The following is a 25336-nucleotide window of genomic DNA, read 5'->3' on the forward strand; positions in this document are numbered from 1 at the left end:
CCACCACCCACAGTATTTATGTATATCGGACTATAAGACGCACCCCCTACTTTCCTCCAAAATTTTGGAGGAAAAAAGTGCGTCTTATAGTCTGAAAAATACAGTATTTGCCACCTAATGACTTAACTATTGTTAAAGGGAATCTGTCACCAAGTTTTTGCCCTGTAATCTGACAGCAGCATGATGTAGGGCCAGAGACTCTAATTCCAGCAATTTATCACTTCGTTTACTGGGCGCTCAGAAGTTTAGCAGTGCTCAAAATGTGGAGCCCCGTATAACCCCACCCACACCATTAATTAGCAGCTTTGTCAATATAAAGTGTACACAGGAAGATGCCAATCAGTTGTGTGGGCGGGGTTAAATGAGTCACGAGGTAGCTTGTCCTATAGTGATAATCTCCTGCTGATAAAACACTGATTGTATTGAAACTGCAAAACACTACCAAGTAAGTGACATATTGCTGGAAACCGGGTCTCTGCCTCTACATCATGGCGCTCACAGATTCCCTTTAAGTCAAAGTGGGTGTTATCAGATAGTTGTCAATGCGGCATGTACTTGATTCCTCTGAATGATTCTGAAGAATCCCAAGGCAGGCATCAATACAGCAAGAACATATACCTACACTAGGTTACAGCAGGTTTCTCAGTGTGAGATGTAATGATACAGCCCTGATCTTCTGGTCTAACCTCCCACATAATTACTGTAGGTATTAGTCATCTGTGCTTTCTTTCAGATAAGATCCCTGTGTGGAGGTGGGGCAGCACAGCAAAATTTAGCTGGGTCACATTACAAACCTTTTCATCAGCTCTGCACACGTCTGTTGTGCTCAAGCAATTTGTAATCGCTTTGCAGAGAGATCAGTTTGTAATTACATCTCACACAGGAGAGGCCCAGAACAGGCTGCTTCTGCGTGAGATATAATAACAGACAGTCTGATCTCGCTGCAGAGCATTGAGCACATCAGACAAGTGTAATTACATCTCAAACACTGAGAATCCTGCTCTAAGCTATGGTGGGGGCGCGTTCTTTCACCTGTGGGTTGCCGCTTGCTTATGATTGGTCGGCATCATACAGGAAGAAGTACACGCCTCCAGTGAAAACTATCTAATAACACCCACTTGGACTTAACTTATTAGGTGCCAAATATTTTGATTGCTAAAAATCTCCATAATGGCAAGGCAAATTATATAAAAAAAAGTTGTATTTAGCTCTGCAGCCACGATTACATTGGGAATTCAGTTCAACATGAAAATTTTGATGAAAAGGTCTTTAATTCGCTGCATCTTCTCAATTGTATGCGTCTCATCTGTGACTGGAGTAACATTTCTGGCGTAGAAAATGCTAGCACTTAGGGTGAATTTGATGGGTGGACGTAGCTACACTCCATCTCTTCCCCAGCTCCACCCATTTTGGCAGAGTTGCTTCAAACTGGCATAAAAATGCCAAAAGTTGTACATGTAAAAAAAAAATTGCAACTTTTCAAAGTTTTCTGGCGAAAACACTGAATAATTGCCCCATTATCTTTAAAGTAATGTGCTGGATAAATGCTCAGCTATTTGGATAGTTACAGACTACTACTACGACTACATCATTGTGTCATCTGAAACATTTTGCATTCTCATCAGGAACATATCAAAATATTCCATATCATCGGGAACCCAGGGTAGAAAAGAAAAGAAAAAAATAAAATAAACTTATTGGCTACAAAATACTTTTGTTGTAGACATTTATTTTTTATTTTTTCAGTTGCATAAGTATATAAATAGAATAAACATACATTATATTCACATGGGAACATTCAGTTCAGAGAAGAAACACCTCGTATTGCTAAACACAAGGAGGCTTCACGGAAAGAGGCCGGCACTGCAAGACAATACAAGTCTAGAATATGCTTCTAATTGTGTCCTACAGGCTGTTCCCTGTATGTTTAGCATCAATGCTAAGGTCAGCTCTGCTCTTTTTACAGAGAAAGATACTCGGACTCTGCTGGCCAAAGAACTTTATGTGGATTCCCTCATAATGTGACTTACAGGAAATTGTAGACCACCCCCAACAGCTGACCCCTCAAGTTGTCCAATTCTTCCATCCAACTGCTAAACCACAATATATACACATGATGGGATCATCAATGGGTTGTACTCAGAACTCCCTTGGACGCATGACTCAACCAGATAGCTGTAACGTGCGGTGTCAAATTTAGTCACATATTTTATAGATTTTTAAAAAGGATCACATAAAATCTGGCCATCTCTACTTCTTAGAAAGTTAAGCTTGTGAGTGCAATTGCTCCAATAAATGGCCCAGGGAGCACCAAACAAGAGGTAAGAAGAAGTACCCTACCCAGCTGGGTTTTTCTCAACACTCAAGGACTTTAGACTTGTGTTCGTGGGAATGGTAGGAGTTCCAACCATCGGATCCCCAGGGATCAGACTCTGAGAAGTTATGGTTTGTCAACTTCTTTAAGTGATCTTTTAGATCACTCGTGATTAAATGGGTTTTCTGGGCTGAAGAGAGAAATCTGCGGTCAATGTTAGGGCTTATTCATACATCAATATTTGGTCAGTATTTCAGTATTTTGAATCAGTGTTTCTTTACCAAAACCAGGAGTGGAACTTACAGAGAAAAACTATAATTGAAAGATTGACAGCTGTTCTCTGTTTTGGAGACACTCCAGTATTTTTTGGCAAATATTTGTGTGCCAAGACCAGATGTGTGACTAAAGCCTTATATTGAAAGAAGCAGCACCTGACAACAGTTATCCAGATCGCACACATGCAGCCACGTGACTGCCCACTCGTCCTGCAAATGCAGAAGAACCTTGACAGGGCACATTGCACATAGTCACGGTTCAGCAGTCTGTGGTCACACGAAGTGACTGAAGATTTTTCCGCCCAAAAAACCCCTTTAAACTTTTGAAAAAGTCTCTCCCCGATTCCAACGAGTCAGGTGGGTGGAGATCACTTCTTCTGACCTTCTAATGGTTGCTTCTTCAGATGTAATAGCACTGTACCAATGTCAGGCTCCATTTACACCACACTACCATAGAGCCTACTGGCCACTACAGCTTTTGAAACCAACCATACGTCCCCGAGACTCCTTTATTAAATTTTTTTATATGCGCTGTCAAATATACAAAGGACTATATTAGTGCCTTTTAGGTACCAGCAACACACAAGCTGAAGCTGCAGTATAAAGCAGGTATATACAGCATCTACTTCAACACTTTGGCCAATAGTAATATAGATCTCTGCATGGTAACACAAGATCTCTTGGCCGGCGATCCGGCCCCACAGCAATTAGAATAAAGAAAAATATCAAATTAGACAATTGATCAGTATGTGCTTTCTGCTTAGTTTCAGGATTGGTTGAATCTTAAAAAACAAAAACAAAAAAACAAGTTATTTAAATAAAAAACACATATAGTAAATGCAATAAATATATATAAACATTTATGGGACAGTATTTGACAGACCGTACAACCCTCCATACATCTTTTTGTACATATATCACTATTCTCAAAATTCAGTTTTAAAGGGGAATTTGTGAGTAGGACAGATCTAGTAGGTGCTGAGCAGGGGCGGAAACATAACGCGTGCTCCATGCAATTAGTGAAAATGACATCCAACCAAAGATGGGCCAAGCAAAGTAGGAACACATAATACCCTGCAGACTGGCCAATATAGGACATGCCGGATTATAGCTATCCTCTCTTTCACACCACAGGATGCTCACTCTTTTACAGCAACATATAGAAATAAACTTGTTTTTATTTATTGAAGGCCAAGCATTTCTTTACAATGAAAGCAGAGGAGAGGGAAAGTGCACGCTGGATGCTGGGCTGTGACATGCGGTGAAACACCACCCACAGCCCATCAATCAGGGGGGACGCGCGTCACTAGGTCACAACTGGCTGAACTTGACGTGACATCAGCGGATGTCAGATGAGGCTGCAGCCGGGTCACATGATGCCTGTGAGCGGTCAGCGATAGCGCCGCTCACAGGCAACAATGACAATGGAAGGCAATTACAAAAACACTTCTTTCCACTGTTTAAATCAATGGAGGCATCATGTATAATAGTGGACAACCTCTTTAAGTTACTTGCAAAGTTAAAATTCTCCAGTGACATATAAAGTTTAGAGCATACACACCAAAAATAAATATGTTCCCTGCACCTGGACAAAAAATACCAACACAGCAGCAAAACTATAAGGCCTGGTCATCATAAAATACTGTTATGTAGCCTCTATTCGCAGTAGTAATGGAATAACTAATCAGCGATTGATAGGACAATAAACATGTGAAGGTAGAAGAACGACCATCTGACATGAATGTGAAGCCAACGTTCTCCAGACATAAGAACAACATATTCACAGCAACAACTAATCTGTATATGTAGAGTGCAAGACCTGGCAAGCCTGTAAGGGGGGCACTTAATCTTCAGTAGACCCCCATGTCCTGCCCAATCACCTCAGTCTTCAGTAGACCCCCATGTCCTGCCCAATCACCTCAGTCTTCAGTAGACCCCCATGTCCTGCCCAATCACCTCAGTCTTCAGTAAACCCCCATGTCCTGCCCAATCACCTCAGTCTTCAGTAGACCCCCATGTCCTGCCCAATCACCTCAGTCTTCAGTAGACCCCCATGTCCTGCCCAATCACCTCAGTCTTCAGTAGACCCCCATGTCCTGCCCAATCACCTCAGTCTTCAGTAGACCCCCATGTCCTGCCCAATCACCTCAGTCTTCAGTAGACCCCCATGTCCTGCCCAATCACCTCAGTCTTCAGTAGACCCCCCATGTCCTGCCCAATCACCTCAGTCTTCAGTAGACCCCCATGTCCTGCCCAATCACCTCAGTCTTCAGTAGACCCCCATGTCCTGCCCAATCACCTCAGTCATCAGTAGACCCCCATGTCCTGCCCAATTGCCTCAAGACAAAGATTTTACATTACTCGACAAGCACACTTTACCTGCTGGCTGTATCACATTTTTTTGTGATCCCATTGTTGGTGGGATGCAAATTCTCCATCAACTCTGACATTTACAGTAGAGTCAAATAAGGATCCAATTGCTGAAATGCAACCTGTTCAAACGCCCTGGTGATGAGTGATGCCAGACGGTCCAACAGCCACTTATCCTTCACGTTTTAAGCCATTACGTACTGATATAAAATAAATGTTTTTGTGGAAATCTTGGCAATAGCAGACGTCTGAAAGCCATCCAAGATCCATGGTTAAGTTAAAAGTGCCTTTTAAAGGGCTTAGACTGATAAGAGTAAGAAATACTCATCCTCACTGATCACCTTCAGCTCCTCTCCTAACAATAACAAGGTCCTCTACGGTCTCGTCTTCCAGATTCCACCTAGACACATTGGAAAATTCAGCTCAATCAAGGATTGAGGACGGTCACTGCAGTGGCCAGGGGTAGGAAGAGCGGGCATTTCGGTATGTCGAGAGAAACCAAAAAGCAGAGACCAAAAGGGACTTGGTGGATATTAGAACATCCGCTAGAGATCATTGAGTGCCTGTGCTAATTATTTTACTTTAACTACTCTGAGCCCTTTTATAATTACTTATTATCCCCCTCATAATCCTCTTCAGCTGCCATTGCCTGTGAAATGTGACAACTCTAAGATAATGCAGTAGATCTACAGGTCGTCCCGCCGTGGAAGGCCAAACTACGCATTATGGTATTGTAATTATGAGTAGTATCAGCTCTGTGACATCTATACGCACAATAGATAGTATTAGCTAATATACATTTTATCTGCTACGTGACAACACACCCTTCCAGCACCTCTTCTGCATCGGGAGGCGAGAGGTGGTACAGAAATTGAGTCCACTGGCCTCTTTCCAAGGCTCATGCATCCTTGGCAGAGTTAATGCACTTATTCCAATTAGAATTGGACACGTGCATGATATCCGACAAAAGGCTAACACGACATCGCCAGAGCCTTCCACCTCCCAATGCAGAAGGGAAAGGCTCTAGATATCAGGGCTGTGGAGTTGGAGTCGGAGTCGTGGAGTCGGAGTTAGTTTTGGTTGGGGTCGGTAGAAATGTACCGACTCCAGCTTTAAAAAAAAATGCATTAATATTTCATAATTGAACTTTCATATGAATTTTATAAATGTTACTCAAATATATATGTTCTATCAAACTATGAACAACAGTGATAAGCACTGTGAATGCAGAATTAAAAACCTGAGAATGTCAAAGAAGCGTCACATTAAATCAGCTGTATTTGAACATTTCACCATCACTCAAGATAGAAAACATTATGTCTGTCAGTGTATGACAAATGATCCAGACGAAAACAAATGCTGTGAAGCCAAGATCAGTGCATATTCAGGCAAAGATAAAAAATGCTCCTACCAGAGCTTCTAATCTAAAGAGACATTTACAGCGCTTTCATCCAGAAGTACTGAAAGCAATGGATGAGAAAGACTGCATCCAAACCAATGAACCAGTTCCCAGCTCTTCCAGCCAAACAAAGGAGCAGAGAACTTTGCAGCCATCAGTTGCAAGATATTTTGTCAGTGACAAAGTTACTGTGATAATGACAGTAGATACATTTAAAAAACAGATCATAGAGCTTGTTGTAAAGGATAGTGTGCCTATTTTATTATTTTCACGACCAGCTTTTAGGTGTCTGAATGGGGAAATGGCCCGCAAGCTTGGTGTTTCTCTGGAGAGAGAGAGTATTAGAAAATTAGTAATCGAAGAAGCTTTTAAACAAAAGGAAGAACTTAAAAAAACTCTCAAGGGACGCTTTCTGTTTCTTAAAATGGATGCCTGCACACGTCACAGAGTGAACTATTTTGCCATCAATGTCCGATTTGTTTGTGACAAAAATGAAATAGTTACCAAGACATTGGCAGTAAAAGACACCAAAGCTCATCACACCAGTGAGTTTCTCCAGGTCTTGGTGGAAAAGGTTCTGCAAGACTTAAAAAAGAGCAAGTTCTTTCTGTCGTAACTGACAATGCTTCAAATATAAGTACTATTAAGCTAATGAATGAGAGTAATGATGGTGACCAGCAGCTAGAAGAACATTCTGGGTCCACAGACACAGAAATGTTTGAAATAGAGGAACACAGTATTGTAACTGAGGAGCAAACTGAAGTTGCTTCAGATGAACAGCAACATGATAGTTTAGATGATCCTGTTGAAACTGTGTCAATACGTTCTTTCATTCATCACATGCGCTGTGTTGTGCATACGCTACAGCTGGCTATAAGAGACAGTCTGCAAGAAGGACATGCTGCTGCACTGATTGGAAAGGTGAGAAAATTGGCTACTGTTGCCAGAATCCCTAAAGTTGACTCAATTTTGAAGAGACGTGCTGGAAAACGGGCAATTATTGATCAAGCCACACGATGGGGCAGTACTTACTTAATGATTCAGTGCTTGGTTGAACTGAAAACCTCTCTGGTAGACATGGATAACCCTCAACTGACGCTAAATGAAAGTCAGTGGAATCAGGTGACTGAGCTGGAACAATTGCTAGAGCACCCATTTACAGTGACTAAAAAAATTACAAGCAGAGGACTTAACTCCAGGTATTTTCTTAAAGGAGTGGAAGAACCTGATGTTTCGCCTGTCCCAAAGAGGAGGGTTAATTGCAAGTGGCATTGCTACATCAATGAAAGGAGAGAGGAGCTACTATTGCAAAATAACATTCTTTTGGCAGCTGTTTATGTAGACCCAATGCATCGGATTCTTCTAGATGATCAACAGCTAACTAAAGGAAAAGAAGCTCTGTTTGAAATAGCAGTAAGGATGAAAGGGTTGCAGGACAGTCAGGAGGAACAAGAAGAATTTGGTCGTCCTGCCACATCTTCACCCTCATCATCAACTGATGAAGAATTTAATTACGAAAAATATTTGGATCACAAGGACCGTGCAAAGCGTTCCCGCATAGAAGAAGAGTCATCCCCATCAAAGAACACAGCCAGTACATTTCAGCAGAATTTTTCATGTGCACTAAAAGAAATTGAGAAATTTGACCATTCATCAAAAATAACAGTGCAAAAAGCGATTCCTCTGTATCCTGACATTGTCAGAGATGTTGCCCGAGTGGTTACTGCTTTGCCACCAACCCAAGTTAGTGTAGAGAGGTTGTTCTCTGCTCTCAAAATAATTAGATCAGATTTGAGGGCATCCATGAAGGAGGATCTGACAGAGGCAATACTTTTTCTGAGGACAAATTTATAGATTTCTTCTTATTAACTGCATAACAGTGTTTATTGCATATTTACTTACAAGAGTTTAGAAAAGTTTATAAAAGTTATTTGCTATATTCTAATTGTATTCTAATAAATATAGTTTTTGCTCTAAGTGGTCTGATTACTTATATGATGGTGAGAAACTGAATAAGCACGATGTTAATATTTTACAACAGTAAATTTATTGTTACGAATTGGCCATTTATGAAGGAGTCGGAGCCAGAGTCGGAACCTGCTAAAATCCAGGAGTCGGAGTCGCAACTGTGGCTTACCGACGCCACAGCCCTGCTAGATATCTCCTTTAATTTTGCACTTAATTACCAGCCTGTGCCAACATGGAACCTTTACATGCCAGTGAACTAGAAACGCCCAATACTTTTGTCCATGTCTTCCACAATGGCAGAATATATGCTATTTGGTCATCCTAGGAGACATCCTAGATGTACAACTGCCTGCTGTAGCAATAACCACCTCCACTGTATAACAGAGGTGTAGACATAACTGTACAGGACAAATCCTATAGCGACTGCGTATTTTACTTTCCGCCATGTAAACTGAAGCCGAATAAACCCAATCCGGACAAATATAAGGAAATACAAGGAAAATAGACTGAAATGTAATGAGCACATAAAAGAAAGTAAGTAATCCAGGAAAAACCATAACAAAACCTGAAAAACAACATAGTGGATCTCCTACAGTATATACCATAGTGGTATTACATATACAGTACAAGAAATCTGAGTAAAGTCATACCAGCTTCACCTCTGTTTAGGTATTTCACAAAAAATGTCTTTGTAGGATGAATAATGTAAAATGATACATGTCTAAATAGAAACCACTGCAACAAAAACTCAAGTGATCGTAAGGCATTACCTGGATTATCGCAGGTTGTGCTGTATATAGCGCTAATCAATAATTTGCCAAAAACGGCTATGTTCACATTCGCCTCATTCACTAATGCCGTCAGATATGACAGGAGTAATGGCACAATATGCAGCATTATACTTCCCATTACACCGACGGACACCACCGGGGAATCATGACGGATCCCATATAGGTCTAAGGGGACACCACTGGTATTGACCATATATGACACTCATTATACACTCTCTGATAGAAGTTATGTCGCTTATCCATGTTCTGTAAATAAAAGCTTATAACCTGATGTTAAATTCATCCATTGGTTTTATAAATTACTCTTTTGAAAGCTGAGCAGTTGCCTTGGGGGGTCTGCTGGACCTGGGCTTGTCAAAAACATATCCAGTCTCTTTGAATCTTTTTTTTTTAAATTCTTTGTACTTGACGCTGAGACACATTAAAGGTGCCAGCCACCTCTGCAGTGGATCTGGTCTTCAGCCTCTTGATAATCAAGGCTTTGGTCGTAGGGTGGATATTTGACATGTTGTCAGAGCTCAAGTTGCAGTTCAAGTGAAGGTCTGGGGTGCTGGGTTTCTTTTTATACACACCCACTAATTAACTGATCATTTACTGAGCACTGGTGAGGATGTAAACTAGGATTGGGTGCATTATATGACCAGGCGACAAAACTTTTGTCTTGCCAAAATCTGACCATTCTGTTTTCATTAAATGATCAATATTTCAGCATTGATGCCAATTTATTTTCTTAACCGAAACCAAATTTGTGAGGGTTTCAGCTTTCAAAAGAGTAATTTATAAAACCAATGGATGAATTTAACGCCAGGTTATAAGCTTTTACTTACATAACATGGATAAGCGACATAACTTCTGTCAGGGAGTGTAAACAAAAGCCACATTGCAAAACATCCACCCCAACCCAAAAAAAAAAATCATAGCATATATGACATTTTAATAGCTTGAGTGTATATGCTACTAGGTGTGAATACTTCTGTACATACGGAACCATTGGAACATGGCACAAGAGATTTTTCTAATTACTTCCCTGTATGAAATCTGAGATAAATGGAGGTAAAGTGAGATTGCTTATACTTGTAACTTGAGAGGCTGTAATATGGCCTCATGCATGTGCCCCCATATGAGGCATCTCTAGATGTAGCTGATGGACCACCCCTTGCTACTGATAATCCAGGAGGCCAAGGTCTAATAGGAGTAGAAAGATTGCAGACCTGAAGGAAACCCTTTGGCACCCCTATGACTGCATTGTGGGGGCACTGATAGGCTCTGTAAACCATCTAGATGTTAAAGCTTCTTAATGATCGCCATACAAAATATATTGCTGCTCACTAGTGGGTTAAGACTTAGAAATCAATGATATGGCTGAATTTGTGATCAACGTTCTCCACATATTTCTCAAAAGTCCTTTCAAAACAGACAACTGCTCCTATTGAAATACTGGCAAGTGAATGAACTGGGAAACCCGCTTGTGCTGGAGAGAATGTCAGGTGGCCATCCATGATCAGAAGTAGGACTTTCAGTAGACATATACATATAAACACACAAAATATAACAAAAGGACGAACTCCAGAAAAACTGGAAATCATTTGGTAGAGTATTCCACATTTCTAGTGAATAATTTTCAGGAAATACATAACTCAATAGTAAGTGTCCAAGTCATCTAAGAACTATCAATGTGTCAATCCTATCAACTAATTGACTAGAAGAGGTCGTGCTCAAAGAGGTAGTAAAAGGCTGCCACTCCTTAGCACTATAGTATGGATTAAAGGGGTCCCTGATATAATTCAAACTGCAGCCCGTCCTAGCCACGTGTCAGCACTCGCTGCTTACTGAAGATATACAGCTCCCGAGACCAGTGCGTCAACTGACAAGAGCTGTCTCACACAGTCAGCAGCCGGGAGCACGGTTGAGATATGTGAAGAAATATGGTAAAAAAAATCACCTTGTGCTTGGCGATAAGATCTCCAGCTTCATCCTCCTCCTCAGTCAGTCTGACAGCTTTGTAGCAGTGCACAGACTGACTGCGCCCAACTGGAAAACAAGTAAACATTGAGGAGGATGAAGCTGGAGATGTCCCCCATTGTGCTCAGTGAAGAATAGATATATTTCTTCACATATTGCAGCCGTGCTCCCGGCTGCTGACAGAGGTATGTGTGATACATCCCTGGTCAGTGGAGACGCAGGTCTTAGGAGCAGTATGTCTTCAGTCTGCACCCCGTACTGACAAGCGACTAGGATAGACTGCAGCTTGAATTATATCAGGGATGCCATTTTAACTCATTCTTTGAAGAACTCCCCTAAGTATTTTCTGGTCGATATTACTGCCGCAAGTCACAACCCAATAATGCATCTTGTGACCCAAACTAACAACATCACAGGCATTTATGAGGCTGATAGCTTGGGTCAAGAGACTAGTCGTTGGCCCGGGCCCGCTATACAATCATGTGAATTAACAATAAGGATAACTAGGTAACAAAGTAAAATATATATTTTTTTTTAGAGGACTGGCAAAATACATTCGAAGGCAAAATATAAAATGTCCACTTTTTTTGAACTTTATATAATAGGTATAAATCCAGATTTCACAATGAAATGCACATAAAATACTCTAACATTACTAGTAACAGAATCCAATACATACATAATAAAGTCCTGCATTAAAATAAAGTAAAACCAGGAAATGCAGTCAAAACTTCCTCTTTATTTTAGACAAGTTCTCCATAAACTGGAACTTTCTGTTCAGGTCCATTAAAATTCCCATAATTAGATGTCTGTATCTAGGTGACAATTTTGGCTTTCATGGTGCCTAAAACTACTGTAGTATTCTAATTGAAAATCACCACAGGGGCAAGCTGCATGCGACATTACAAGACCCCCTTTCATACATGATCGCAATGTGTCAGAGGGAACCAAGCGCTGGATCCGACAACCGTAAGATCTCAATGATGGGTTTATCCTCCTTGTACAGGATCGGTCATCACTCCGGACATGTCTATATAATAAACACTTCTAATTCCCATAATATAACATTTCTGGGGGATCATTTTTCTTTGTGCTGTTCCTCAGTTATTCTTACTAGAAATATACAAATAAATTTTAACTCTGAGTTCCCAGTGGAGAAGGGGGAAGGGGGGGGGGGGGTTCCTACGCATTCAGACATTCTCCAATCAGTGACAGTTGTTTAAAGGGATTTTCCTATGAACAAAATTTGATTTTAATCAATAAATCTTGGAATAATAATAATTTCCACAATTGGATGTGTTTAAAGAAAATGTTCCTGTGCTGTGTCTGACCGTGTACGGAACACTGTCTGATCATTTCACAGCTCCTGGGCAGGTGGATGGAGCAAAAGAGTATACAGATAGCACAGCGGATTCTTTTGTGAGGTGCAACATTTCTCTGCCTGTTTTTAAACAATGTTTTACTTCAAAGAAACAAATCAGCTGTGAACCCGTGCTGTCCTGTCTGTATACTCTTTTGCTTCCTCCCCTGCCCAGGAGCTGTGGTCCCATGTAATGTCTGTATACTCTTTTGCTTCCTCCCCTGCCCAGGAGCTGTGGTCCCATGTAATGTCTGTATACTCTTTTGCTTCCTCCCCTGCCCAGGAGCTGTGGTCCCATGTAATGTCTGTATACTCTTTTGCTTCCTCCCCTGCCCAGGAGCTGTGGTCCCATGTAATGTCTGTATACTCTTTTGCTTCCTCCCCTGCCCAGGAGCTGTGGTCCCATGTAATGTCTGTATACTTTCTTTTGCTTCCTCCCCTGCCCAGGAGCTGTGGTCCCATGTAATGTCTGTATACTCTTTTGCTTCCTCCCCTGCCCAGGAGCTGTGGTCCCATGTAATGTCTGTATACTCTTTTGCTTCCTCCCCTGCCCAGGAGCTGTGGTCCCATGTAATGTCTGTATACTCTTTTGCTTCCTCCCCTGCCCAGGAGCTGTGGTCCCATGTAATGTCTGTATACTCTTTTGCTTCCTCCCCTGCCCAGGAGCTGTGGTCCCATGTAATGTATGTATACTCTTTTGCTTCCTCCCCTGCCCAGGAGCTGTGATCCCGTGCTGTAATGTCTGTATACTCTTTTGCTTCCTCCCCTGCCCAGGAGCTGTGGTGTGATCAGACCATGTTCCTGCACGGTCAGACACGGCCATTACACAGTACACAGCAGGGGCACATTTATAAGATTATCTCAGCTCAGGAACATTTTATTTAAAACACATCCAATTGTGGAACTTATTATTATTACAAGATCTACTGATTAAAATGAACTTTTGTTAGGGACACACCCCTTTCACAAAAAGAATGGTAACACCAAATTGTCAATTTATTTATAAATCTTCAGAAGGAACGTCACAAAAGCAGATTTATAAGAAAGGATGATGCAGCAATTTTATTTAATAGAAAATACAATTATTTATTAAAACAGACATGACGCGAGTGGTGGCAGGTCCGCTTTATATCTCTGATTAATGTTAACCAGGTTTTCATGATATATGAAACCTTCAGAAATGTTGAGGACCAGGAGAATATTTTAAAGAGCACAAAATAGAAAGCCATTACGGAAATGAGCCCTACAATAGTATATTATATTATATATATATATATATATATATATATATATACACACACACACACACACATACTAAAAGTATATAAATATCACATGAATATTAAATATGATTAATTGTAACAGTGGTGACTCTTAACACGTTATGCCTGACCTGTCATAGAAAGTATTAAGCTACTATCGGGGGCTGTGTGGGGGGCGCACTACCTGCCTACTGACATCCCCTCTACAGATATGGGGGATGATCCATAGAAATCTAGGTACATATGCGTATATAAACAAATGTGACATCCCTCATGACCACCAGGGCCTGAAAATCAGCGACTGCAGTCCAAACTGTAACAGAGGCAATATCAATACTACAGTACAGTAATTAGTGATATTAAAAGGAACAAAAGAGCTTTAAACAAAGCATCACATTCCCTTTAACACAGGGGTCCATAATGCACCAAAAAGTTTTAAAGTTGATTGTTTTATGTAAAACCATTTGTGCATGAAGGCATTTTATTTTAAGGGAACTGTTCACATTAAACATGCAACCTGTCAGTGGCACGTTATGGAGCAGGAGACGCGGAGCAAAGAAATCTATAGTTTTGTGGGAAAAGACCCTGTATAACTTGTACTTTATTCATTTAAATCCCTGCTAATTCGGGGGCTTTGGAGTCCAGTGAGTGGTCCTAACGAGCGATTGACAGTCTAAACAGAGATAACCGCCAAATAGGACCGCCCACTGGACTGCCAAGCCCAGAAAGGGGAGGGATTTAAATGAATAAAATATAAGTTCTACAACAGGTCAAGGTACTTTTAAGATGAATAGCACTTACTCCTAAACAGGAGCTGGCACTATATCGAATGCAAATTAAAGCTAACCTGCTGTCTGTAGGTGACTTATCTAACTGTAATGTATATAGCTCTGGAAATATATTATATTATAATATATACACACACACAAACCATATTTATATACATAGTTTGTTATATAAATATTCCACACACTTATGTGTATACACAATATGATTCATACGATATGTACTTTTCTGATGACATTCTCTTTACATGTGGCGGATCAGCAGTACAGGCTCCAGTCCATGAACAAGAGTGGCGCTGTTCCTGAAAAAAAGAGCAGCAGCCATACTTTTTTATACTGTTATACAACGCCATTAAATAAAAAAAAGGCTTAAATCACAGTTTGTTACCCCCAATTAAAAGCTATGGTACATCTAGATAATGTCACAATAAAAATAAATAAGGAACTAAAATAAAAACCTTAAAAAAAAAAAAAAATGCAGGAAGGATGAAGTACAAGTAGTAAGTAATGTATACGTACGGAAGTCCTTGGAAAACAGATGAGAGCAGCCCTTGTGCACAGCGCACACTGACCACATGTATAAGGGCAAATGTGCACCCAGAGACAGCAGAACTGGGGTGGGGTTATATCTCAAGATGAAGGGGAAAAATACTTATTCTATCTGCTAGTCCTTCATAACAAAGACACAAAATAATAATAATATGAAACAAACCAGATGTAACAGTTATAAAAACTCATATACATAGAGGCTAAAGCAGTGCGAGCGGTGACCATCACGACAGCTCATGTGCCGAGGATATAACACCAATAATACAATGTGACCAACCGCTTCCTGTCTCTGGAGGTTTTAAACAAACTGGTGCAAAAAACCCCAAAAAACTTTAGTTCCTTAAAGAGGCGTTTGACCGTACGATGACTTTATCTTATTGATTTCTACACGCACCATGCTGCTTTTACGCATCTTTCCCAGCTCCCAGCAGTGCAATCCCCTCCATTATTATAGAGCAACCTTTTAGCAGATGTGTATGCAACACTTATGGATTATAGACTACTGCAAGATTGTAGGTGTTAAAATGAAATGTTAGAAAATGGCAAAAATAGCAATTCCCTATGATGCTTGATACAGTTTTACCATAATTTCAAGCTTAAAAATATAATAAATTAACATAATGGAGTTTTAAATCTAAATTTCTCATAATCATATTGGTGAAAATGTATACCCACGTTACAGCAGCAATTCCCAGTCAAACTGGAGGTCTAATGGACAAAACCGACAGTATCAGAGATTACTATGATGGCAATAGTTCAGATCATTAAACCTAACATGGAACTGGAAGTTGCAGCCATCACAGATGTGCAGAACACACGCAATCTTGCACTTGTACCATTGTGCTCTCCCTCTAGCACATCCACATTACAGCTGGGTGCACTTGCCCTATAGCAGTGCAGCTGGGTGCACTTGCCCTATAGCAGTGCAGCTCAGCCAAGGTGGGAATAACATTCTGTACTGTGCATGCACCAAAAGCAGAGAACAAGAGCGCAGGCACAAGATTACAGCTGTGCTTGTGATTAGATTACCCGTGTTCAATGATGTCAATCAAAGCAGATAGAATAAGGCAGGCTATACAGGTCCGACTTTCATGTTGCAGACTGGTTGCGGCGTAAATGAGGCTGCTGAGTTTAGGTTAGGAGACCCATGGACAGTCTGTATATCGGGTCCAAGTGCAGGCCATGAATGTTTAACACTAGTGATGAGCGAAAGTGCTCATAACTCGAGTATCGCAGGTGCTTGAGTGTGACTGCATGTTTCACAGCTGTTAGACAGCCACAAAACATACGGGATTTCCCGTTTGTCCAGCAATCCCCACATATTTTGTGGCAGTCTAATAGCCGCGAAACATGCAGCCGGGGGGACATGAACAAATCACTTGCGCATACCCAACCACCCTCTGCAAACTCCAGTAACGAGCACTTGCGCTCATCAATACTGAACACGGGAAACCGGCCTAAGGCATGAACATCACGCCACCATCTCCACTTCCTCGAATAGAAAGAAGTAACTAAGATATGGTGCATTAAACTATTGGAAATTGTAAAAACAGAGTTATTAGGCAGTGGAGGTTAATTATTTTTTTTGGGGGGGGGGGGGGGGGGGAGTGAGGGAGGCGCAGAAACTTTGACAAGTTTTCTTTAAACTACCGAGTAAGAAAAACACTGAATCTCATTGTATTCAGTAAAATCTGCACATACAGAGCAGCAAAATAAAGTCATCGGATGCCGAAACCCCCTCTTTGTTTATTCTATTCTGTTCTCTGTACATTTCAGCAGCTTTCTACGCTTTTCTCCACTTTTCAAAAGCTTCCTCAATATCTCGCCTTGTGAGACGCCACATTGCCCCAGCAACCCTTCTTGTCGCTAAAACTGGGTAAGGAATGGGAATCGTCTTTACAAATCAGATGTAAACAGGTTGTGAATAGCAAAAAAATAAAATAAAATACAGCCAATAATATTACACTAATGTTTACAAAAGGGGGGATAGAGGGGCTTCTGGAACTGTCTCCGGCAGCAAAGGGGTTAATGAGTCCTCTCTGGGAACGGCTGGAACAGCACTGTTGGACAGTGAACCCACATGCGCCAGCTAGAGGTGTTTTTTTTTGCCCCGACCGGACATACAGCGCTCTTACACTCCCTCGCCGTTTCCCAGCATGCCCCTCTCCGTTAGGTGCGACTTCAGAGTGTTGAAGATGTGAATTTGTTGGTCGGGACGCAAAGTTAAGAATTGCTGGATCAGCTTACTCGGGTTGGGTCCCCTGAAAAAGATAGAGGAAAATTAGCTAAAATGGATAGCAGCAAGATTTAACAGATCAGACCAAAGAGTTAGACGAGGCGACGGGACCCCCGGCAGGTAGGAGGCCGATCGCTGGGCTCCTTTGTATCAGTCACCGACTACTGACATGGCCACTGGACCAGGGTCCTCTGCATTGATTAGCTCATCTCTAGTAGTGAAGCCTCCGGGAGTCAGTAGTCGGTAAAGCCCATGTCCAGCAGTGATCGGTCAATTTCAGGATTTGTACCCTATTTGTATCAATGCTTTGCTTTTTGATGTTTTTTTTCCCCCTGTCCCTAAGAGACCATGTTGGATAGGGCTGCCATCCGGCTGTAGTTTGCAAGGTAAAGCTCTGTGCACACTGAGGTACACTTAGACAATGTTAAGGTTTGCTGCCCAGAGCAACCAATCACAAAACAGCTTTCATTTGTACAACAGCTCTGGTAAAATGAAAGCTGCGCTTTGATTGGTTGCTATTGGCAACAAGGAAAGCATTCTCTTGGACCGTTTTGATAAATGAGGCTCAATGGAGACAGAGATCCGGAGCAATTTGAGGCAAAAAATAAAAAAAATGGTCTGTTGTGACATTATCTGTGCAGTGAGACAAAGAGGTGTGGCTTATCGAGGAAATGGGTGTGGTCTGATGTGTGACCTCGTGGCCTACACTTCTCAAAAGTGATGTAATTGGAGACCAAATCTCTAGTGTACTCGAACTCCTCCACTCCATATTCATCCAATATCACACAAAAAAGATAAATCGGACACAAATTTCACAAGTGCAACTTTTACGCAGAGAAGTGCACGTCCCGATGTTAGATGGCAGCCTCCGTGCCCACGCGACGCACAGGCGGCAGCCTCAGCGCCCACGCGACGCACAGGCGGCAGCCTCAGCGCCCACGCGACGCACAGGCGGCAGCCTCAGCGCCCACGCGACGCACAGGCGGCAGCCTCAGCGCCCACGCGACGCACAGGCGGCAGCCTCAGCGCCCACGCGACGCACAGGCGGCAGCCTCAGCGCCCACGCGACGCACAGGCGGCAGCCTCAGCGCCCACGCGACGCACAGGCGGCAGCCTCAGCGCCCACGCGACGCACAGGCGGCAGCCTCAGCGCCCACGCGACGCACAGGCGGCAGCCTCAGCGCCCACGCGACGCACAGGCGGCAGCCTCAGCGCCCAAGCGACGCACAGGCGGCAGCCTCAGCGCCCACGTGATGTTTAGTTCTATAAACATTGTGAGCAGTGATACATTTCCCTCTTTGAGGAGACACGCAGTAAAATATACATCTGTGTTCAAAACAACTCACTGAAGTAAGCCGTTCATGACAAAACTTATCATTGCAAAGTGTTATCTGCGCTCCAGACCGACTGACACAAACCTGGAAAAGCAGTTGTGAGTAACAAAATCATCAATACCACCTAAAACCTCATGCCTCAAGAGAAGCATTTCCAGCCATCAAGTTAGGGGGGAGTTTATTTAATGATGGTATAAATAACCCTCCTCAAAAAAAAAAAAAGGCTCCCCACCCCTGGTCTAGTCTAGTTTTGTACTTCTTACCAATTAAAATGTATGGATAAATCTTTGGTGTAAACAGCAACATGGTTACCACCCTATAGGTCCATAGGACCAAAGTCACCCAATAGAGACTAAAGAAGCGATCACCTATTATTTTCCCTATTGTTTTTTTTTTTTTTTTTTTTTAATACAAGTTTGTGGCACTTTTTTTTTCTAAATCGATATGAATGTGTGCTGTCACCCTCTTGTATCAGTCACGCTCTCTCTCGCCCAGTCCTTTACATGCACCCACACACAGATATTGCCCTTAGTGAAGCCCATTAGTGTTTGTCTGAAGTCTGTAACTGACTGACAGGTCTGCAATGTAATTGTAAGGAGTATCTTTCATCAAGAAGGTAAAGTTGACTTTAACAATAGGCAGATGGGAGAACTGTGCAGCAGGTAGAGGAGGGCGGCAACAACTTTTAACTAACCTGATGAAGCTTGCGATATACACGTTCACAAATGTGGCCATCAAATATTGACAGTCAAACCTATCCATGATACCTCCGTGACCCGGTATTGTGTTGGCAAAATCCTGTAAAATAAAAAAAGAAAAAATTATATATATGCTGGCAGCATATACATGGAAAAATAAGAACATAAATGAACTTTCTATTTTATAATTTTAAGTTAGAATATTAAAGGAGTATTGCTATTTTATCATTAGGATATGCCCTCATGTATTGATTGCTGAGGGTCCAATCTTTGGGAACCCACCACCACAAATGATTCAGCGCTGTGGCCCCTACACGGCTTCTTTTCCCTGAGCAAGACCCAGCTGGGAGCTGAAGCTATCCCCATTTATTAAAAAGGTAGGCCCGCTGCAGCTTGTAGCAAAGAACTGAACAGGATGCAGCAGCGCTGACACCCAATCATTATTGACCCAGAAATAGGGTCCCCCTGCAATAATTAAAAGGTTATTGCCAATACCTACTCATGTCCTCGCTGCATAAAACAGGTTCAAGCAGTCAGACCACCATAGATTGAGAACAGGGCTCTGTAGAGCCACATCTTAAATAAAGCAGAGGTGCATGCTTGACCTCTGCTGAATTCATTGTCTATAGGACTGCTATGAATAGCCAAGTGCTGTACATCACTTTCTCTATCAGTTTTATAGACAATGAATGGAATGGAGATCGAGCATGCTCACATCCGCTCTATTCAATACAGACACTCAGGCTCATTCTTCGGATCACTCGGGGTGCAACTCTCCCCTGAAGGGAGCGGATAAGTTTCAATAGAGGAAATAACCCTTTAAGTAATGGCATATCCTAACCTATGCAATCACTTACTGGAGAATACCCCTATAAGTAAATAAATGTGCACAGACTGGACAGTGGTGTATTGCTCCCAGGCACATTCTCTAACGTTAAGACTTCAGGCTTCTATCAATGAGAATATTTACTTTGATTTTGAAAGCTCTCTTAAATCCGCTGGCAAAGAATCCCCCAAAAGGTCCAATGAGTGACGCAAACGTGGAGAGGGCAATGCTGTGTATTTGGAAGGGATACATCCAGACGGTCTTCTGCGGGAGATGAAAACATAATGAGATGTTACATAATCCGGACATTCCCCCATTATAGTTCTACTCTTCAGATCATGTTCACACTGCTGCGAGTTCGTCCACTTGGATCAGTTTCTTTTTAATGACAAGAATATTGCTGCATAAAAAAATGCTAATACCACCCGTGTGACCTGGGTCTAATTGGTTTGGATACCTCTTTCCTCCCTTGTATGCTTTCCCCACAATTTATTCTGCCATCACGCACTATAAAATGATGATCTCAGAAAAACTCAGTAGCTGCATTTCTGTGGAAAGTTGGCAATCCAGTGCAAAGTCAAGGAGTCAAAACATTTTTTTTAACGAATGAGAACAATTTGGCTTTTAAAAACACAGTTTATGGCAAGTTCCTGCCACATCACAAAATATGGCTTTTCATAGATACAGTTCTCTGACTTTACTTGGAATGAAGCTGTAGTATAAAGAGAAAAAAAATAACCTACAGCTTTTCTTTGGATCATTTTAACACAAGACTAAACTTGCAACTTTAATAAGATCTGGCAAATCCCCATTCTCTGCAGAATGTACTTATCAAATATCACATGAGACACAAATATCAGGGCTGCATCTGTCATCTGAATTACAGCCACTAGATGTCCTCGTTGTATTACAACCACGTGCACACACAGCTAAATGTTCCATTTAACAAAATCGCTATGTGCACTGCAGACTAGTCCCATCTCTCTGCATGGTTACTATTCACCATCATGTCTCTTATGTAATATTCCTGTAGTGTAAATCTCTAGTATTCACACTGTGGAATACATTAAAGAGCACCTGTCAGCAGGATTGTGCTCAGTAAACTACATACACTGTCAGGTGGGCACTGTTACACTGATTAATATGATACCTTGGTTGGTGAAATCTGTCCTGTGGTTCTTGTGTAATCTTTACTTTCAGTTTGGAGATCATGATATGCTTGTGCTTCGGGGCGGCCCGTGGGGGGGCGCTCTGCTTGCATATTCATCTGTATACTCTTATGACCTCTCACTGCGCCTTCACTGACCTGCCTCCTATTTTACATAATGCATCTAGTAGTGCGGGGCTAGGTAAAATAGGAGGCAGGTCAGTGAAGGCGCAGTGAGAGGTCATAAAAGCATACAGATGAATATGTAAGCAGAGCACCAGATAGAGCCCCCCCCCACAGGCCGCCCCGAAGCACAAGCATATCATTATCTCCAAACTGAAAGTAAAGACTACACAAGAACCCCAGGACTGATATCATCAACCAAGGTATCATTTTAAACAGTGTAATGTCGCCCACCTGACAGCGTATGTAGTTTACTGAGCACAATCCTGCTGACAGGTGCGCTTTAAGTCATAAAAGGTGTTACACAGTTCTGTAATTCCAATGATTTAGCCGTATGGTCCCCTTACACATTACATTAAAATCTTCCGATTTACAGTGCGATCGGCTGGCAGCATCACGACTCTCTCCAGACAAATGATGTTGGGTAGTGAAGGATCCAACCTTCACAGATATCCAGTGACCAATCTTTATTTTTCTGGGAGATGAACTGCCGCCAGAGGAGTCGGTCACAACTCTCTCGCAGAGAGACACAGGGGCACTCGGTCAAGCACACTGTTCCTGTGTATAAAGGAGATAGCTACCAATAGCTATCTATTGTATACAGAGGGGTGGGTGGTCATTTAGGATAAGCCATGAATATTAGTTTGATGCAAGTCCAGATCTTACCACATCTGATGATCCGCTGTCTGAAGGTGTAGCTTCACAGTTTACAGGTACAGTACTGTATTTTCAGTAGCAGAAATGCCGGATATTGCTGCTGCGTCCTACTCAGCAAAATGGAACCGAGCTTCCCTTCAGCATAATGATTGGTAGGGATGACAGGAGTTGGCCCACAACAGACTAGCTCTTTAAAGGGAATCTGTCAGCAGGTTTTTGCTACTTCATCTGAGAGCAGTGTAACATAGGCAAAGAGACCCTGATTCTAGTGATGTATCACTTAGATTACTGAGTGCAGCAGTTGTGACACAGAGTTTAGATTTAGCAATGCAGCAGAGCTGAGAAAGCGTCCCCCACCCACACCAGGCTCTGTATATACACACATACACGGTCTGTAGACAGTGAGCTGATTATAAGAGGAGGGGGTGGAGTCAGACTAGCATGCACTGCTGTAGCTACTGTAGTTTAGACAATACAAAAAGAACACAGCAGCGCCCTATATGGGCCAAGATATATGCAAACACGATATTTAAACTACAGTGTTGCTAAATAAAATGTACTTACAAAAAATGAAGGTTCTTCGCTCATAAATTGGCCAATTTATGTATGCCCATCAACCATGGCAAGGTGACCTCCTTTGATGGGTCCTTATCCTCAAGCCACCCTTGGGTTGATGGGTGGAGTGCACAGTCAGAAAAGGAGCCTTATAGACAGAGAGGCATGCTTTCCCATTTTAAATTGTAGGCTTATAGCCCAAGAGTAGCATTAAGATAGGGACCCATCAGAAGGAGGTCACCTTGCTGTGGTTAATGGGCATACATGAATTGGCCAATTTATGCGCCAAGAACCTTAATTTTTTGTAAGTACATTTTATTTAGCAACAATGTAGTTTAGATCTCATGTTCCCAGTGTTTGCATACATCTTGGCCCATACAGGGTGCTGCCGTGTTCTTGTCTTTTTAGGTTATGCGGTAATTGCAACTTGCACCTGTTCCCGCTATATGGAGGTGCTGGTCAGGTTTTTTATAGTCTAGACAATGATAATCACCAGGTGATAAAACTTCCATTTTAAAGTAAACAGGACACAGCCTGACATGTGACACATCGATGAAATCTGTGTTTTAACACCCACCTCATACAAGCAAAAAGCTGCTGACAGATTCCCTTAAAAAGAAAATCTCTAATCTTTTATCTATCCATATATCATTATATACATCCAGCTATATACAGTACAGTATAAAAAGGCTTCTACATACAGCTATATACAGGCAGTATATAGAAATACATACAGCTATATAAAGTATATACAGGCCTCTATATATAGATAGACACATCTATATAAATATTATAATGTGTATATAGAAATATTGCTATCTATCCATTCATAAATAAAGAGACAGAAAAATAAAAGCACTTTTATATACACAGATGGGAGAAAAGCCCTTAAGGTTATCACTAAAACTTCTTACATACAATAACTCAAAGAAATGGGCTATTTTGAAGCATGGGCTTGTGAAAATTTTTCCATCTGACTTTGGAGCGCTGCCCCCACTGTTTGGAGTTTTGTATGCATGAACATAGACACGGATATACATCTGTATACTGGGAGTGTTATCCCATCCTTGGGATCGGGCGTCCTTACCCAGCCGATGACAGACTGCAGCACGGCGGGGATATGATATTCCTGTAACTGGTAGAGCTCTGATGGTTCACAGTCCACCATGAACCGGTTGGTGTCGCTGTTAAACTCCACTGGGCAGACAAAGTAGCTGTATCCGGCCATGACATAAGACAACTACAGGAGATACAAGCAGACGACGCTGGTTAGGATCAGATATCGCTGCAGACAGACCAGGACAGCGACCTCTACACAGCCAGCAGAGGACTAGTGACTTATCAGCCACCATATCATACATGGGCCAAACATGCAACCTGCGTAGCCAGCGTTCAGTCTGAGCCCAACATAGAAACTAAAAATGGCTGGTAATGAGTGATCCCTCCCTTTGGTTTCTGATAAAGTTAGATGGTAACCAATCATAATCCATTCAACTTCCTCCAAATCTGCAGCCCAGTCCCAATCACTGGCACATTGCAATACCAGACATGGCCTATGGACAGGAGGGGCGCTGTTACTGAAGAAAGCGGCCTTGTTTTCTGAGTATAATAACCCCGCTAATAGATCTGTAATGGCACCAACTAAGTAGTGGTGATATATACTGGCTGGAGACATCCCTCATTAGGCCGGACATTGCACATGGGTTATAAGCCTTAAATGGATTAAGTTCTGTGAGGCAAGAATAGAGGAAAGGAGAAGCAATCAGAAGCCGAGGACTTACCAATATACCAAACACTACTGTAGAGAAGAAGCCCCCAATAAATCCTTCCCACGTCTTCTTGGGCGACAGCTGGTGAGAAGAGAAAGAAGCAGAGCAGAAGTCAGGATACACGGCCGGGGGCAGGTTAGTAACGTTCCTATATGTTTCTCATAAAAGACCCATTCTGGCAGCCTGCAGCCCCCAGGAGTGAAGTAAACTCAATAAATCTGTATGTAGTTATCAGACGCAGCGTCATCCCAGTAACTGCAGCAAGCAACCGAAATGTGTCCATCCAGAAGACATGGGTGTCCTCTATTAACAGATTAGGGTCACCTACTCTGTACGACCAGGTATTAAATGGTTGCGCAAGAAGGGGGGGAACCAAACTGCACAAGGGTGTGCGTGTGTGTGTGTGTGTGTGGGGGGGGGGGGACAACAAATTGAGCAAGGGCTAGTAAGCTTTAGGAGTATGAAATATCTTCCACGATCATGTGGCTCTAGAGAAGTGTGCAGATCCCCATGATGAGCAGCAGCTCCCTATGTATCGCTGGGACCCTCAACAATTCAAAGCACAGGGTTCTGCACCTCCATTCCATTCATTCTCTACGAGACTGCTGAAGATAGAGCGCTGTACGTGGCTATACCCAGCTGTCCCAAAGACAATGAGGGCAGCAGAGGTGCACAAGCTTGGACCTACGCTCCACTCAGAGCCCTCCTCACCACTGGCGGTCCTAGAGGTAGATATCCTGTGATCAGCGATTTATCCCTAATCCACAGAGTTATTCAATTCTAGTACAACCCTGTTTGCCTTACCTTAATAAGAGGAGTTCGGCCAAAGAAAAAGCCAAACATGTATGCCATGATGTCATTACAGATCACACAGGAGATGGGCACTATAAACCTGC

General features: G+C 42.2%; 1 protein-coding gene across 1 annotated transcript in view; it reads right to left on the reverse strand.

Annotated features, from left to right (window-relative positions):
• Positions 1 to 1709: 1709 nt before the first annotated feature.
• The window catches only part of CDS2 (CDP-diacylglycerol synthase 2), a 77620-nt gene continuing 53993 nt past the window's right edge, over positions 1710 to 25336 (reverse strand). The window contains exons 8-13 of the mRNA XM_073653648.1: positions 25245 to 25332; positions 24453 to 24521; positions 23759 to 23911; positions 20274 to 20393; positions 19300 to 19403; positions 1710 to 17296 (exon numbers count right to left, since the gene is read on the reverse strand). Coding sequence (XP_073509749.1) covers positions 17167 to 17296; positions 19300 to 19403; positions 20274 to 20393; positions 23759 to 23911; positions 24453 to 24521; positions 25245 to 25332 — 664 coding nt within the window. The 3' untranslated portion in view covers positions 1710 to 17166. The remainder of the gene's footprint in view (positions 17297 to 19299; positions 19404 to 20273; positions 20394 to 23758; positions 23912 to 24452; positions 24522 to 25244; positions 25333 to 25336) is intronic.

The sequence above is a fragment of the Phyllobates terribilis genome, unplaced genomic scaffold, assembly GCF_046119375.1.
Source record: "Phyllobates terribilis strain yellow unplaced genomic scaffold, ASM4611937v1 Scaffold_11__3_contigs__length_659146591, whole genome shotgun sequence".
Lineage (NCBI taxonomy): Eukaryota > Metazoa > Chordata > Amphibia > Anura > Dendrobatidae > Phyllobates > Phyllobates terribilis.